Genomic DNA, 18,140 nt, shown 5'->3' with positions numbered 1-18,140 from the left:
GGTGAATGTTTAACATTTTTCCCAACTGCCGGTGCGACAGGTCAAGAAATTCCAGGTGTTTGGAAAGAATTTGTTCTCTTGACTCACGTTGGTTCACCTCCATTTTCGTTGAATCGAAAAACACGACTTCGAGTTTGACAGCATGTAAACAACACACATCAATGAGAAAAAAATTTGGTTGATTTTTACCCAATGGTAAAAAAGTTATGCCCTGTTGAATGTGTCGCAATAATTTCATGTTCGCCCTTTAGCAGCCACAACTCAAATTTTCACCTCGCGACTATCACATGTCTCATAAAGCCTTGAAAAAAACAAAGAGTCACGTCCAAACAAGGAATATATCACATGTCACTAGTGTTCCAAGATACTTAACCCTTAAATGCATGAATGTCATTTTTCCTTGCTACTCGTACAGATCCTCAGCTACATTAACAATGTACTACTCGGTTGGGATGACAGATGTGGACAAACAAAAAACTCGCTTCCAACTACATTAGATTCGGACAATTTGTAACATGTAGAGCAAACAGGGGAAGTCACAAAAGATAATCTGAATAGTTCGGTTGCAGTGGCAAAGTTTCCCCTAACAAGAAAAAAATACTGCCTTATGAATCAGCTGCAACGGAATCTGCAACCCGAATGCAGGGTTATCCCTAGTTCTTTTATTTTTTCGGCGAGTTTCTGGGCATATTACTCGGCAGCGTTGCCAATGTTCCAGTTTTATCTGGAGTCTTCCAGATTTTTCGCATTTGAACAGACATCCGGTCAAGCCATGTCAATTTTTTTTATTTTGCCAGATTTTTCCAGATATTCTGAATTCTACGTTTCATTCCAGGATAACACTTCTGAATCGGCTTCTGGAATTTTTGAAATTCGTCGATATAGTAGAAAATAAAATATATGGATTTATAATATCTGAATCGACCTAAACCTTCGAAAATGTATCTCTCTCTTATACTTCACATTTGCATTAAAGCTTAGTTGAATCAATTATATATAAATAATAATATATAATATATGAAGAATAAAATAAATTTTCGATGCACTTTCCTGTCAGCATAATCAACAAAATGCATTTATTAAAATCTACGCATTCCTAAATAGCAGAGCAGTTTATCAAAGCAACTATTTAAAATTGTCTTAATTCAAATTAGAATTCAAATTTCAGCGAAAATATTGTCATTCCACGATATTAAAGGTATTGTTTCTTGAAACCTATTACTATGTTCAGAATCAACATGTTTTGTAACATTTATCCAGGACATTCAATTTAATTTCGAGACCAGAAGATCCTTAGTAAATTGTTACTTTTTTCATGGTAAAATGATAAATTCAGTTTCATCACATCAGGAATGTTGTAATTTTGCTTTGTGTAATCGGGTACACTTTGCCGAGGGTTACGTCGTGTATATGAACGACGGCAACAATTAATCGACTACCTACACGATCTGGCGCTTGTTACTTCAATTTGTTAACAATATCAATTTTAAGCCTCCGGAAGTCGCGCAGTGCAGATTCACTCTCTGCAACGTTCTGAAGTTTAGTCGAAATCGTTTTAGTGCTTCTGGCGCTTGCCTAAATACAGATAGTGATGCGACTGGCGGTTGTTCGGAAACTACCAAGCTGAATTGAATGTGCAAAAACTTCAGTTAAGAAGTGTCAAGTAATCGAATTAAACAGAAGAACAGAAAAGGTTTTTAAACTGAAAATTCTTGCAAACCTTTTAAAACATAAGCCGGTGAGGTAGTTCCAAGACGAATACTAAAAACAGCGTATGATTGAGTTCTTTTGACTCAATTTTGCGTGTATCATTCATTACGGTTTCAATTTAGGTAAATTATTTACATTTAAGTTTTTGGTTAGTCTACGTAAATTTGAATACACATAAAAGACTGGAACATATCTCTTGTTTTTCGACAACTTTAATAAGTGTAAGTGGAAAGCAAAACTCAAAACTGGCCAAATTTAAGGTTATAGAACCTATTCATTGAATTGTTTTATTTTTCTGTGCGTCATAGATCTACCAATTTCAGTGAATATAATCAAATCGTAGTTTTCGCTTCCGTTAATGAATCAAGGAGATTTAAATAGGTTGTAGTGATATCCATTTTGATGTCACAGGGGATACAACTACCTCTCGGATTGACCAACCCACTGGATAAAATTCGACGAAGTCACCAACAATAACATAACAATTTAATTTAATTTAATTAGCATTGAGCACAAGCTAACGAATGTCATATTTTACAGACTTTTCTCGAAAGGGCCAGATTTCGATTCATAATACTTGGCAATGCTGTTGCATGTTGGAGTAATTTTGGGGTGCGGAGCAAATTTTTAAATTTTTATTTGGTTTTCTAATCATCTTGCCCTAATATCGATGACATTTATTTTATTTTCATTTAAAAAATCTTTGAACCCCTTTGAAGCAATTAGGGGCAGAACGAGACCTTACAATTTTAAAAGTAGAGATATTTTACTATATGATATATAATATGTGACCGTTCCGAACTGTTTCCTTTTTTGAAAAAAAGTATTTGTTATCAAGGTACTTCAGAAATATTTGTAATAAAATCAAAGTTTGAATCAAATTTTCAAAATAAATTGAAATCGCAAACAAAGTTATTTTATTTGACATTAAAGTAGAGCTTATTGTGTTTAAATCAGACAAAATGGGAAAAGTAAAATGAATACAGAAATTGTGATGTCGGACACGAAAGTCATTAAAAAAGACCACACAGAAATGTTTCAATTACTGTTTAAATAAACTTGAACTACTATATTGAGCATGAAGGCGGTCAAAATAATCCTCATTTATTTGGCGATAATGCAATCAAGGTAAGGCGGGTGGAAATGATTTTTGCCTTTCTCATATAGAAAGGTTATGCAATCACTCTGAAAAATGTCAACCTAATCCCGGCCCGGAGGGCCGAGTGTCATATCCCATTCGACTCAGTTCGTTGAGATCGGAAAAAGTCTGTATGTGTGTGTGTATGTGTGTGTATGTAAGTGCGTATGTGTCAAATAATCTCACCCATTTTTCTCAGAGATGGCTGGACCGATTTGCCCAAACTTAGTCTCAGTCGGCTGCTATTGAATTTTGGATCGATCGGAATTCTGGTTCCGGAATTACGGGTTTAAGAGTGCGGCCACACAGAAATTTCTCATATAAACTATAGGAAAAATTAAAAATAGAATTTTTATTTTTGATGCTAAATGTCTTCAAGGTGCATGAATCGTCGACATTTGATGCAAACTCGAAAAAACATTTGACGACGATTCACTTTTTTGGATTTTGGCATATTTTTGCCTTTCTCATATAGAAAGGTTATGCAATCACTCTGAAAAACGTCAACCTAATTTTTTTTTTGACTCGCATAAGGTTTCTGGATTTTAACAGGGGCGTAGTTGATGGTTTAAGGAGAGGGGTTACACCCCCCTCTACTGTTCACTCCCCTACCTTAAAAATCTCCTTAAATCACCCCTCAGACCACCACCCCATCCAGCCCTCATACCCCTTCCCTTCAACCCCATCATCTTTAAACCACCACTATATCACAAAGCATACCAATTTAAGCTGGGGAGTCGTTCGTTCATGGGACTTTCGCCCTCTTCACATACCCATCCCCGCATGACAAAATGAGTTAGCAAGCAGGGAACATTGATCTAATGCTGATTAGGCTAATGAAGTACGATATTTTTTTGTTTCAAGTGTTTCACCGTCGACACGTAGCTCATCAATTTCGTGGCTGGCAAGCCATTGTGTATAAGTGCAAAGTGTACTAAGAATGTAATGGACATTTCCACAATTATGTTGAACCTAAAAAGCCTCCGTGCCATAGTTTAGAGAAATGAGAAAGGCACAATTGCACCGCTAGGTTGATTAAAACAGGTGTTTTTTTGCAATCATTGACAACGAAGTTTATGTAGTGTGAAGGTGTTTTTTCGAGCTGGTTCATTTTTCTTAGCCATGGTTTTTGTCACTTTCTATGCCGATGTGTACTTATGAAAGTCAGATCGTCTATTACCAGTTCTGTAAACAAACTGCTCCAGCATTTTCATCAATTACAACTTTCTGCTCAACCAGTAATGCCGGCATCAAATTTTCAATAAAAAATGCTTGTATCCAGTACTGCTAAACCGATGCCTGGAACAATCAACAAAGAAGCGAACAACAAGAAAGACGATAGACGAATTAACAAGAAGAAAACATCCGAGCACGGAACAACAAACAACTTTATTGCACAGTAGCTAGTACAGCTTGGACTTAGTCGACGTCAATCGGAAATTGAAGAATCCCCGGACATCATAAGGGCAAATTCCTATTTCCTACGCTGTTAAAAATAAATAACTACAAAATAACGACAACTATTATACCATTTCATTGTTTTTTTTTATCAGTTAGAAGTTAGAAGCTTAGTTTTTGATTCGTCACTCGTTTCTATCTTTTGAGATTTTCGATTGATGCGCACCGGTGTAGTGGAGTGCACTGATTTTGCACTTTCTAGCAGAAGTTTCAATGGAACATACCCAGTTTTCTGCACTTCTGCTAGAAAGTGCAAAAATGGTGCAGTTCCAGTGCACTCCACTACACCGGTGTCAATCAATCGAAAATCCCATTTGACAAATATTTAAATGGAACGAACCACAAAATGAAAACCAGTCTCTCGAAATCGAAATTCGAATAAAAGTTTCTCCCGTAATCTTATGGTTTGTAATATTTTTCAAAACTCTCAAATATATTCCAAAAATCATACGATTAGGTAGAATCCTTTTTCTTCGATTTGGATTTAGACAAACATCAGAAGAAAAAAACTTGTAGTTTTTAAACTAAATTCAAATAAGGGAAACAAATATAATGGATAGTGGAATAGATTGTGATTCAAAATTTTATTTAACTATTTCACGTGCAAATATTAGGACCATGCATAAAATTGTATAGTATATGAAATATATCATAAAAGTGGAAACATATTTCATGGTTTTGTCAAATATTTGACGCGCTTGAATGGTGAATCATGACAGTTCACGAGGCAGAAATGGATCCTTGAGCAATTTTCTGAAATTTGTACGTTTTTTGAGGAAATATAAAGACGGTTAGAATTTTGTGAACTTTTCAAATAATTTTCAAATACAGAACATTAATCACCTATGTAGAATTCAGAAAATCGTTCTGGCAAATAATTAGTATTAGTATGTATTAAGTATCAATTTCCAGCTATGCAAAGAACATTAGAATTTCATGGATGGAAATGAGAAAAAGCACCCGAGTACCTTATCGGACACAACGGCGAAGACACACACAACTGTTTCGTTACATTGATTCAATTTTTCATTGATGAACCCCGGGGCAGTACAACACTGAACTGGTGTTCCATTTTCTAACAGTGGATCAGACCACTGAACGTGTTGCATTCCCACTTCTGTTTAAAAGCGCAACACCATTGCAATCCACTACCCCGCTGTTTACTAATGAAAAACGGCATGAGTCGAACATTGCTTACAACACCTACTGTTTTTAAAGACCTCGTAGACCTCGCTTACGGGTATGGCATTTCAATCCCAGTTCAGTCAACATAAAAAATAAGAACTTCTTCGTGTGAAGCTTGAATTGTGTTTTTTGATTTGCAGACCCTTTCGGAACGATGTAACAGTAGGTATCGTTTTATCACTGAATCGACTGAATAAATTTAAAGGAATAAATAGCACCGACCCTTCTGAGAATTACTCAGGACCCTTACCGGAACATTCTACTAACATATTGTACGTGACAAACAAAAAAACATGATAATAGAGAAAACGACTAACCTGGAATTTCTTTATGCTATCTAGCTGATCCGGGGTTGGTTCCACCACTTGGCCGATGTGCTGCTGCTGTGGAGTAGTCGGTACTGCTTTGCGATCTGGCACTTGCGGTGCTGGCACCGGAGCCCGGTTCGTCAATCGACCGTCTTTCTCTATTCGCAGATGATCGCGTGGGGGTGGGATGGGTTTCACTGAACCATTGAGCTGAAATGACACATGCAAAAAGGAGGTTCGGTACAGGTTGGGAAAAGGCGCTAAATAAAAAGGCTTGACGTTTGACAGGTAGGATTATGAAATCATTCAGTTAAATGCTACATACATACAGAGAGAAGGAAAACTAAAAGGATTATCCAGCTAGCACAACGATACTACGTCTGCAGGGTTCTATTGTCATGTGCGCTATGGTTTTACTGCAGGGAGGATAGCGTGGTTAAGATGTGATTGGGAGATTATCCTGTTTGGTGCCCACTGAAGGAGAAAAGAACGTTTTGTTTCCCAACTGAAACCAGCAGTCGGAGCCGTAGTTGTTTCTGCTGTCTCAATTTGCTCTATTGTTAAATTGTTGCGATTATCACACATTTTGAATTTGTAATAATATTTATTTTAAGTAGTGTTTTTCACTCTGCGAGGTACTAGAAGTCGTTTAACTCGTAATTGCAAATATCTATTGTAACTTATCGTCATTGTTGCGCAATATTATGACAAGTATTATTTGGCACATTTCAAGAAAATCGAATTCAAGAATTTGAGAATAAATATATTAAAAACTATTAATGGTACAAACATTTTGGAGAAGGCAACCGATGCTTTTTTCTAGTCTGTATGAATTTATCTGGTTTAGGGAAGATCGATAGACTATATTGGAAGCTTTTACGTCAAATTTAAAGCGCTCACACTAGTTATAAGCAAATGATGGTAAAATATGTATGAATCACAAAAATATATAGAACATTTCGTAAATGCTTGCATTTTCGTTTTGAAAATTTGAATCATTCAGAACATTTTTCTAATTTTCATATAGATTTTAGCACTACATTTAAAAATACAGCATGTCATAGCGATCCTCGTGTACCAAGAGCAGTGGCACCATAAATTTTGGAACATTTCGAAATGATGCTTTTTTTAAAAATACCTTTGCCATTATCAAGATTAATACAAAATAATTCAACCGATCTTTTCAATTGTTCGTAAATGATTTAGCCAGCACTGTAACAATGCCTTTTTAATGCACAACTTTACAAAGAATTTTTCAACAGATTTTTTGAAGTCACGGTTTTAATTTGGAAAAAAATGTTCCCATACACAGATAAAAATCAAATTTTATTTAAATAATCGTGAATCTACCAGAAATGTCCCAATACAACAATTATCTTTTTTGGGTTTTATGACATTTCGTAATCATTCCTCAATGAAAAAAAATCTACTTCAACTATGAGCCTTGGGAATTAAGTGAAAAATAATACCACTTTAACTTCGGCTTTTAACTGAACGGACGAAGCTAATGCTAAAATATTGGATGCATTGTCACTCGGAAAAAAATGGAAAAAGCCCAAAATGTTCTTATTGAGCGAGCACCGCACTTTTTGAAATCCTTCTGTGGTCCTAAGAGTCTGCAAGTCTTGGAAGCGATTAGATGCTGTCCAGATTTCCGCATCGCAATCAAAGTTCCTATTGGAAATTAGTATGCAAAAATCTACTTTTGTATTTCTTTGTTACTCAATATAAAAACCCAATACAATAAAATTCATTTTTTTCATTCCAATTAACTGTCAAGAAGCTAAAACAATTACCAAAACTAAAAATTCTCATGTGAATGCAAAAGCAAAAAAAATGATACAAGAATAGTTAAATCTCACCGTTTTGTAGCTTTCTAACTTAACGTTTATGTGATCCTGGAAATCATTTTGATTTTTTTTTTGCGGATAGCAAGTCTCAACGGTGAACGTGTTCTGAAATATTTAGGATTGAAAAGAAGCTGTTTGTGTTTCTAATTTAAAATCGGAGTAGCATTTTTATAATATATTCTGGCAAGTTAGTGTTTTCGGCAAAGTAGTTAATCACATTTTGGACAATTTTTCTACAAGATTTCTTTATTTTGAGTAAAATAGCAATAATACAGAGTGGCAAAAAGAAGTTTTTCCCTTGTCAATTTTCATACAAACTGTAAACGCAATTCGCAATGTCGGAGAGCAACCAATCGGCCTCAAAGATTGTGCAGTTATTTGGGAATACAGAAGGAACAGAAAAATGCTGAACTGGAAAATGGCATATGACAAGACACTCTAATGGACACTAGTTGAGAAATTTATTCCAAATTGTCCTTTACTAGGAAATCCTACATTGTATGGAATCAAGAATACAAAATAACGAACATCGGATCCATGGTACACGAAAACAATTAGCAGTTAATCAAAACAAAAATAGTCATAAACGGAATTGCAACCATATATTATCTATCTGTTTCTCGATTTTATTTTAGGGACTGAACAAACATAGCTGGACTGTACACGTACTATTGAATTGAATGTAATCGTTGGAAATAGATCTTCTAAATTATTTTCCGGGAATTTCTTTCCCAGGAATTCCGGGATTTTTGTTTTTTTCCGGGATACCTGATCCCGAAATTTTTTTAATACTTCCCAGAATTCGGGAATTCCGCGACAACGTGTTTTCTTTTTTTGCAAAAGATTTGTGATCTTTAATAGAAACTCTGCAGGTAATATTTCGATTTTTTAAGTCGTAATAAATAACTAGTATAATTTGAGCAGCTTTTACAACATTCTTTTTGTGATAAAATTAAACACAGTCGACATCCTATTTCAGAATACACGATATGTTTTCTATCAATTAATATTCCACTCAGTTAATAGATGATCCCCTTGAGGTTTACTAATTCATGATTCCCTTGAGGTTTACTAATTCGTGATTTTTGCGTTCCTTCCAGTAGAAAAAAAAGATTCTTTGTTATATTGCATCTTGTGATACGAATTGTTATTGCGGTATGATTTTTGTTATAGAAAACGCATTATTGGTAGTTTTCACTCGTTTATTGTGAGTCTTAACATTTTTCAATCAAAGTATAGTACCAATACAGTTTGTCTGCAAACAATCCCAATTGCTTTTTCACTGTCCTAATGTACCTTGCTACAAACACCCTGAAGCAGCATCAGGCTAATCAGTAGATGGCTACGCAAGGATTTTTTTTATTCAATAACACTACATTAAAATCAAATGGGTTTTAAAAACACACACAGGACATGATTTTTTCATTTAAGTAAAAGGTATCCAAATGATAAATTACAAGGCACAGATATGGTGAGTAGTGATGTTTGTATCTTAATCTTTTCTCTATAATATTTCATCTAACAATTCATACTTCGAACTTTCTCAGAAGCATGATGCACATTGACGGATTCCAATGAGAGACAGAGAGAAAAATTTTGCGTCCAATACTCAGCGCCATAGTAGAAAACAGAAAATGGAACAGGGGCATGAACACGGTTGATTATAGTGGGCTGGACATGCAGTGCGAATGTCGGAAGAGAGACCAGCAAATATGCTCAGCAGAGAACCTGCAAGAGAACGTCGACTTCGGGGCAGACCCCGCACTCGCTAGCTCTGTGCAGTCGAGGAAAATGCGCATGCGGCGGAAGTTCAAGAAGACTGCAGTCTAGCGACCCGAAATCGGGTAGTCTGGAAGTCTAAAATACATTCGCTCATGATTTGGAGTTCGGTCACGATGATGTGTAATATATTTCAATGCATTTTGTGTCCACAGTAAGATTCTCCATTTCATTTTGATCAGGAAGAATAGATTATTCAGTAGTGGACATTTTAACAAGTTAAAAAGTTAGAAGAAGCGACGCGAGAAACGTGAAAATTGTACCCGCTCGTATTGAATCTAACGTGGTCTTTTACTTTGAAAATTTGACTCTATAACTTGCACTTCGCCAACAATGCGGGAAAGGTGGACACCTACGGTGGATATGCCAGACAAGTCGGATTATTTATCGATTTATAATAATTTGATCGAAACTCGGTATTGTTTCTTAGAGGAAATACTTCAGGCAATTAAACTTCAAATATGCCAGAGTTTTCAGAATGTTTAGTTAATAAATGAATTACTCAATTTGACATAGCCGCTTTGATTGAACATATCGTATTGATTTTAAACATACACTAGGATTTAGATAAAATTCGCTTGAAGCAGTTTACGATATGTTTAAAAATTACATACAAGCAACCACAATTGATCTAAACACTGCTCGCAAAGGTTCGTCTCCAACAAAGAAAAACGTGCAGAAGTTATGATTTAAACACTATCTCCAACAATGGGGTGTCCATCTTACTCGCAATGAACACTGTTTAATTAAATTGGCTTAAGTAGTTAGTGGTTGCAAATATTCCACCGTTTTACAGCCAGATAGTGAAGAACACCCTAAATATCAAGATAAATCATCGGAATATAGGAATACTCCTTCCTGGAACCGCCAAAACATTCAGTAACATGGATAAATTTAGATCTATGAGCATTTTGTATCGTTTTCGTTTATATTATTGACGGTTGCCATAATTTGTATGTTGGCTGTTCGGCCATCTATGGAAGCTGTTCCTTCTTTCTCCGAGCATCCTAGATAAGCCGTGTAGTGTCTGTAGTTGCTGTTTAATCCGGCTAAGAATTACACCATGGATCACCCGTTCCGATGAAAAAATACACACCAACCAGGGCACCCCAATTTGCCGGGCGAACTTCTCAGTACACAGCGGAACGTTTGCTCTACGTACCGAATTTTTCGCCGACGATCGACGTTTTTTGTCGTATTTTTATTGGTTGGAGGTTTTCTGAGACTGTCACTTTATAGTAGTTCGGCGAAGTTTTGTTGGGTTTCGATTATTAAATCTGTGAATCTCTGACGCAGTGGACCGTTATTTTCTTAACAAATCGTGAGAATCGAATGGTCGTAACCCATTTAAAATAGCAAAAATCAATCTCCAGCATAAACGTACGGCAATTATGAATCTATCTTGACTTATGCAGGAACGTGATGCTTCAGTAGCATTGATTCAAGAACCGTACTTCCATAAAGGAAATTTCTATATTGGAAAGGTAACACTGCCTTCATTGTTGACAATAAGATAGGCATGACTAGCCCACGTGAAATGCCTCGTGCATGCATTCTTGCCAATAAGGCTATTGACGCGTTTCTCACATCGGAGCTCACAACGCACTATATCTGTGCAGTCACAGTTATTCAGACTGTCAGTAACATAGACCAAAAGCATATATATAAAATTTTATGGTCACCGCAACATATTTATTTCATGGGTTTGTTAACTTTTCTCGGTGAAGCTCATTCAAGAAATCTTAGACTCGTTCAATAATTTCCACAGTAAGCTCCAATTCACCATTGAAGAGGAGGACAACGGGAAATTGATATTTCTTGACATAATGCTAACCAGAGACCATGATCGCATCAAAAGAGTTTGGCTACCCAAACAAGCGGATGGTAGATATCCGGATTTCAATTCAGAGTGTCCCTATTCGCATAAATGCAACACGGCAATTGCACTCGTAGATCGAGCAGATAAGCTCTCTGACTGTAAAAACCGACCAGCGGCAATCGAAACAGGCAAAAAGATATTGCGAATAAACCATTACCTCTACTGGTTTGTTCGCAAAATTCTGAAAGATCGGGTCCATAGATACTATAATGGCCTACAGTAGAATAAAGATGCGACTGCTGAAGTGGCATATCTAGCTGTGCAATACGTCCCGAGACTCAGTGAAAAACTAGAGAAAATTCTGAGAAAACACGACACAAAACTTTCTTTCAAGCCAAAAGACAAAATAAAAAACAGAATTTTCTCTAAACTGAAGGACCCGATCCCACCAGTGAAACAGAAAAACGTGGTGTATTCGATTCCGTGTGGAACAGGCGATGACAAAACGTATGTAGGACAAACGGTGAGAAGGCTGGAAACGAGAGTAGCGGAGCACAAGAACGACGCGAAGAAAAAAGATGCGAGAACTGGTTTAGCCCAACACACACTGCAAGAAGGACACATCTTCGATTTCGCCAACACCTGGATACTGGAAAGATTCGAAAACCAGGAGAGCAGACTAACTGCAGAAATGTTTCACATCAAAATTCTCGGCGAAGAAGAAATGGTGAACCTACAAAGAGAATGTGGAACGTTCTGCACAACATACGACGGTCTGGTCACCAAGCTTCGACAGTGTTGGAATAGCGAGGAACGCAGACAGCCGAAGAGTGATCGCCCGCCTAGCGGTGGAGAGTGAACGATAGTACGAGTCAATGGAGATGCGTGATATAAGTTTATGTGAGTTAATTGTAAATTGTCTTTGATTTGTGCATGCTAGCTTTGTAATTTTTTGTGAACAAATTGATGTTAACGTTAATGCTAAATAAATTTTTGTAAAGTCAACAAGTCAACAATGTGGTGCAGTAATCGAGCGGGCCTCTGTGCGCTTGAGAGCGAGATTCTCTGGCACGCAAGTAGCCTATTCAGGCTACTGACTGCGGAAGCTAAAAAGGTTACCGAGAAAGGGAAACTGAAGATCGGCTGGTCAGTATGTCCAGTTAGCATACCCCAGCCGCCTTCAGTGGATAGGTGCCATCGGTGCCTAGGATCCGGCCACAAGTCGTACGAATGCAAGGGAATAGAGAGGAGCAAATTATGTCGTCGCTGCGGCGAGGATGGTCATAAAGAGCGGGACTGCACTAAGGCGCATAAATGCCTTTTCTGTACCGCCAAGAAGCAAGTCCGTAACCATGCTATAGGTGGACCTTCGTGTCCCTTCGGTGAGGCCAATAAGAGGAAGCCGTGAACGTCACACAGCTAAATCTTAACCATTGTGCAGCTGCCCAACAGCTGTTGTGGCAGTCGGTCTCGGAGCCGAGGACAGATGTCGCCCTCCTATCCGGTTGGCCATAGAACAGTCAAGGTTGGCCATAGAACAGTTCAACCACATGATCGACAGGCAGTGGGCCGGAAACCGGTTCGACCTAGTGGGCCGGAAACCGGTAGTTATAGCGGGAGACTTCAACGCTTGGGTAGTGGAGTGGGGCAGCCGCTGTACAAATATCAGGGGTCAAGCGCTACTGGAGGCGCTTGCGAAACTCGACGCTGTGTTAGCCAATAATAGCTCCGCTAGCACATTCCGTAGAAACGAGGTGGAGGCATGGATTGACGTAACGTTTGCCAGCCCGGGTCTGGTTCCAGGCATGGAATGGAGGGTAGACGAGGGCTACACCCATAGCGATCACTTAGCAATTCGCTTTGAGATCAACTATGGTGTGCAGCATCCGAGGGTGGGTGATCCCTGTCAGGTACGCGGGTGGAAGTCCAATCACTTCGACATCGAAGCTTTCACCGCGATTGGAGGCCAACACCGACAGTCTAAGCGGGGATGCGCTGGTAGCCGTCCTACCACGCGCGTGCGACGCCCCTATGCCGAGGAAAACCCTGCCAAGAAACGGCAGATGCACAGTATACTGGTGGAGTGCTGAGATTGCAGCCCTACGATCAGCTAGACATAGGATGCAAAGACCCCGCACCGAGGATGCAAGAGAGAACCGCCGTGAAGTGTTTCGAGCTGCGAAATTGGCCCTTAACAAGGCCATTAAAAGCAGCAAGAGAGCGTGTTTCGACAACCTGTGCGAGAGTGCCATTGCGAATCCGGGGGGCGACGTCTACAGAATCGTGATGGCTAAGACCAAAGGGTGCTCTCCGCCCCCAGACCGGTCTCCGGACCGGTTGGCCAGGATTATCGAAGTACTCTTTCCGTCTCGAGCCACAATTCCCTGGCCACCTGCACCGCAAGGCAGTGTGGGTGCAGCCGAAATGGTGGCTCCGGTGACGAATGAAGAACTACTCGTAGTGGCTAATTCCCTAGCAATGAACAAAGCTCCAGGGTCGGATGGAGTTCCAAACAGCGCTCTCAAGGCAGCGATCATAGCGAACCCGAACATGTTCAGGCTAGCTATTCAGAGATGCCTTGACGAGCGCACCAGGGTGGCTTCGATCGCCAGATGGCAGCGTGAGTGGGATAACTCCTAGAAAGGTACCCACCGGCTGATACCTAACATATCGAACTGGGTGGGTAGACCCCATGGGGAAGTTCACTTCCATCTGACACAATTCCTGACAAGCCATGGCTGCTTCCGACAGTAACTCCACAGGTTCAGGCACGCGCAGGTCCTCGTCTGCCCTGACAGGTGTTGACAAAACTGCCGAGCACACACTGTTCGTATGTCCTCGCTTCGACGTCGAAAGGAGAGCAATGCTTGACGTCTGTGGCTGGAACACAACCCCTGATACCCTTATTCAGCGGATGTGTCAAGTGGTGGAGAAGTGGAACGCAGTCTCGACTGCAACCACCCAGATTGCATGCAGGCTACAGAGAATCTAACGCACCGAGCAACAGACGACGGGCACGACTAACTAGTGATTGGTTAGTTGGAGCGGAAAGGGTCTAGCGTGAAAAAGTGAGTGAATGGTCTGTTCATGCTGAGGCAGGTTTGGCGTAGCGACTGGCAACCGCGTAATGGGTAACCCCAACCACCCCGAAGCAAGGCAGAAGAGTGAGTGAATAGGCTTATATATGGACTGCCTCATGCCAAGATGGTAGGGACGTAGCGTAGTATATTGGGACTTCGCCATTGATACCTCGTGGCGTGGCAGAGGAGTCAAAAGTGAGCATCCAAGGCATCCTCACACGGTATGTTAGGGGTGAGCACAAAAGTAAGCCTCACATGGTATGTTAGAGGTGAGCACAAAAGTAAGCCTCAGAAGATACGAAAACGGCGAACATCCAAGTAAGTTTCACATGGTATGTCAGAAGTGGGGCCTAAGAAAAATGTCCCACATGCCAGGGGGAGCGACAGGGCGTAATAGAGTGGTATGATCGGGAGTGTATCAGGTGATAGGGTGAGCATCAAAGTCAGCCTCACATGGTATGTTAGAGGTGAGCACACAAGTAAGCCTCGCATGGCGTGATAGAGATGAGCACAAAAGTTAACCTCATATGGAGCGTTAGAGAGTGAATCCGGGTGTGACAGAGCAAGCAACCAAGTAAGCCTCATACAGGATGTATGAACGCGTGAGCGAGAGTGAGTGAGTATATCAGGTACAGCCATACCCCCCCCCCCTCCCCCAAAGTAATACTGAGAGGTAGTCCCTGGGGAGAACAATGGCGGAGCCCAATGGAGTTTAATCGGTATTACCTTGTCATGGTAGAGCCCGACACTCCAGTACACTCCGTGTGGTAGCTTGGCATCTACTAATGCACGTGTACTGGGTCCGTGCATAAATTGCATTCTCCAATGTAAAAAAAGAAAAAAAATAATAATAATGAGGTAAAGGAACATTGGGGGAGTTACAAAGTATTACAAAATATTATCTTAAGGGAAGAGGTGGGCTTACGCGATATCATATAACAGTTATGAAAAATGAAATTATGCAGTAAATTATTTTTTTCATTAGAAAAGTAAAATATTTTTTGTTTGAAGGGGAGACCGGGGCTAGTTGGCGGTGTTTTCAGTTTCCATTTTTAGCGCTGTGATGTAGGTAGAACATGTGGCATGAAAGTTGGCAACATCCCTGAATTTTAACAAAGTGTTTGTTGCATTGTCTTTGTTTTATAGACAAAAATGTGTGACGATGAAAAACCCGCCAACTTACCCCAGCTCCGGGGTAAGTTGGCGGTCTGTATGGATGCGCAAGAAAATAAGCAATCAAATGGAGATTCAATTACATCGAGGGTATTTGGCCTGTGTTAAGCCAAAGAGGACCAAGCGCCATTTGGAGGTATCTGCCTAAAAATCGCTATCGCATCCAATGTAGCATTATAAACACCTACATCAATTTATTTCTGAGAACTAAAATAGTAATCGAAAACAAATAAGTACCCTCAAATTTTCTATGATAACGGTAAATTATCGAAAAATGATTTTTTTCCATTCAAAATACCAGGAAAAAATTATGGCGCTCAGTTCGCTTTGGCTTAACGCAGGTCATTTATGGAACGTGCTGAATGTCTTTAAAATAAAACTGTATATTACCGATAATTGCCAATATAGTGACATGTATTTCATATTCAAAAGCATATTTTCGAAATCCTTCAGGCGATTGGCCGAAATAAATATCCCCTGTATTAACGAGGTACACAACAAAAAGATTTTCTTACTCTGAAGTGAATTCCAAAGATAAAAATATTTGCATAGTAAATAGTACCGCCAGCTTGCCCCGCGTGTGTCACCGCCAACTTTCCCCAACCGCATACTTTATAAAAAAAAACTATACAAAAATAACTTTAATTCATGGATAGATGTAATATCAATACGGATATTGAAAGCTTTTTTCACGCACTATCGAAAAATATAGGTAATCATTCGGGAAATAGACTGAAATTAAATAAATAACACACAGTGTTTAAAATTTAGAAAATTTACTTGGTACGCTCGAAAACACAATATCGCCCACAACTTCTACAAAACAAAATGTTTTTCAACAAAAACACGTTGGATAATGGGTTTCACATAACTTGAGACACACAACGAGAGGAAGCGCGGTATGTCTAATAAAAACGGACAAAACGGAATTCCGCCAACTAGCCTCGGGCTCCCCTACCATGTATGTTTTGTTTATTAAACAATATTGTAAATCATTGTTAAAGACAGGACTATTATGCGGACTTGAAGTGTTTGGTATTAGATGAGCGGATTAATTGACGATGGTGTAATTTCTTGATTCTTTGTGGTAGACTGCTCTGTTGAGGTATGGCACCTAACAAGTAGGGAAGTATTCATACCCATTGTTCTGTAAGGTTAAGCATCAAGCTGTGAATTTTACACGAGAGATTTCTTACTTCCCCTTCAGACAAACAACCTTCGATCTTCTAGTTCTCGATTAGAACAATAATAAATTCTAACCATTGTTCTATTGTCCTTCGTTGTAAATTTTTGTTTCCCGTAAGATAATCGGAAAATCTTCTGTTATGCGATTGCCAAAGATCTTCTAAACCGATTATTTCTACTGTGTGATCCATACTTGCTTCAAGCAAATTTCGGAGCTATGCCTACAAAAGGCGTTGTATTTTCAACACCGGATAAATTCAAGTGTCAGCTTGAAGAGGCAATAAATGCATGAATTCTCTATGAAAGGAAAATTGGATCAGAGAAAGTGGAATAGATCGAAGTAGAAAATGTGGATAAACTCTAAGTTTCTAAATATATTCCTTATTCTGAATTTGCATTGTACGAAATTAAAATGTAAATAAAATTGCTACAGATGAAAACAGTTCCTTATATTCATAAATTTGCTTATAATGTTTTAAACGACTGTATTTATCGTTTTCATTATCTTATTTTTAATTAATTAACAATATCATCTGTCAATATCGAAAGTTTTGGTAAGATATTATGTAGGGAGAGGGGGAGTTCACCAAAATCTTACAAAAACTTATCTGGGAGGGAGGGGGAGGTCGAAAAGTCTCAAAAATGCTTTACGTAATTAGTGTATGGCCTCCCTTCTCGCTTAAACGATATGGTTTGGGTATATTCCTAAATATTGAGGGTGTTTTTGACAATGCGTCTTTCTAGTCTATTATGGAAGCGACGCGCGGTCGTGGAATATCTTCATGTGTCTCGGGTTGATTAAACGTAATGCCTAATAACCGCATCCTCTGCTCGTCAATGTGACAGAAAGAGATATTGAAAATGAGTGTTTTCAGCTGTCCTCAGGGTGACGTTCTGTCACCTTTGCGATGGAATCCGGTTCCCAACGGCTTTTGAGGAAACTCAATGAGCTTGGATTTCCAATCTACTAGTTTGCTGATGATTACCAAATAATAATTACTGGACTTTGCATCGGAATAATCTTTCCCAAGTAACAATCCAGGTTTTATGGTACTCTTGAATCACTCTTAAAACTTTGAATACACTTGTAGTGTGCTATAAAACCCCAAATGTTTCTTGGGTTGGCTTAATGCAACAAACATTAAGAAGTGCCGAGAAGTGGTATCGACAAGTTAAATTATCAGCAAAAAACAAAATTTCAATGGTTCTTCCAACGAAGAAGCGAATAACAACCGAGGTGCGTCCCTTGTAGTTCTTCGACTCTGAGCTACTGTGCGCAGATCAAGTCAAATACGTTGGAGTTATATTGGATTCCAAGCTGAATTGGTCTGCTCACATTGAGTTCAGAATCACGAAAGCGTGCATGGCCTTCGGGCAGTGCAGACGAACTTACGAGGTCTCAAACTCAAAAATCTTATTGGATTTACACTACAATTGTACGTCTAATACTATCAT

At 39.1% G+C, this 18,140-nt stretch overlaps 1 protein-coding gene and 1 long non-coding RNA gene across 9 annotated transcripts in view; one reads left to right on the top strand and one right to left on the bottom strand.

Annotated features, from left to right (window-relative positions):
• LOC131683409 (protein PALS1) overlaps positions 1-18,140 on the bottom strand; it is a 141,280-nt gene that overhangs the window by 17,985 nt on the left and 105,155 nt on the right. For 7 of the 8 annotated variants that reach the window (XM_058965376.1, XM_058965377.1, XM_058965375.1 and 4 more), the window contains one exon: positions 5,809-6,009. The exons of the other annotated variant lie outside the window; for it this stretch is intronic. In XM_058965376.1, coding sequence (XP_058821359.1) covers positions 5,809-6,009 — 201 coding nt within the window. The remainder of the gene's footprint in view (positions 1-5,808; positions 6,010-18,140) is intronic. 8 annotated transcript variants of the gene reach the window in all.
• LOC131683411 (uncharacterized) overlaps positions 1-18,140 on the top strand; it is a 148,551-nt gene that overhangs the window by 28,482 nt on the left and 101,929 nt on the right. The gene's annotated exons all lie outside the window — the stretch shown is intronic.

Source organism: Topomyia yanbarensis, chromosome 2, assembly GCF_030247195.1.
Source record: "Topomyia yanbarensis strain Yona2022 chromosome 2, ASM3024719v1, whole genome shotgun sequence".
NCBI lineage: Eukaryota > Metazoa > Arthropoda > Insecta > Diptera > Culicidae > Topomyia > Topomyia yanbarensis.
This window is presented reverse-complemented; position numbering and strand designations above follow the sequence as displayed.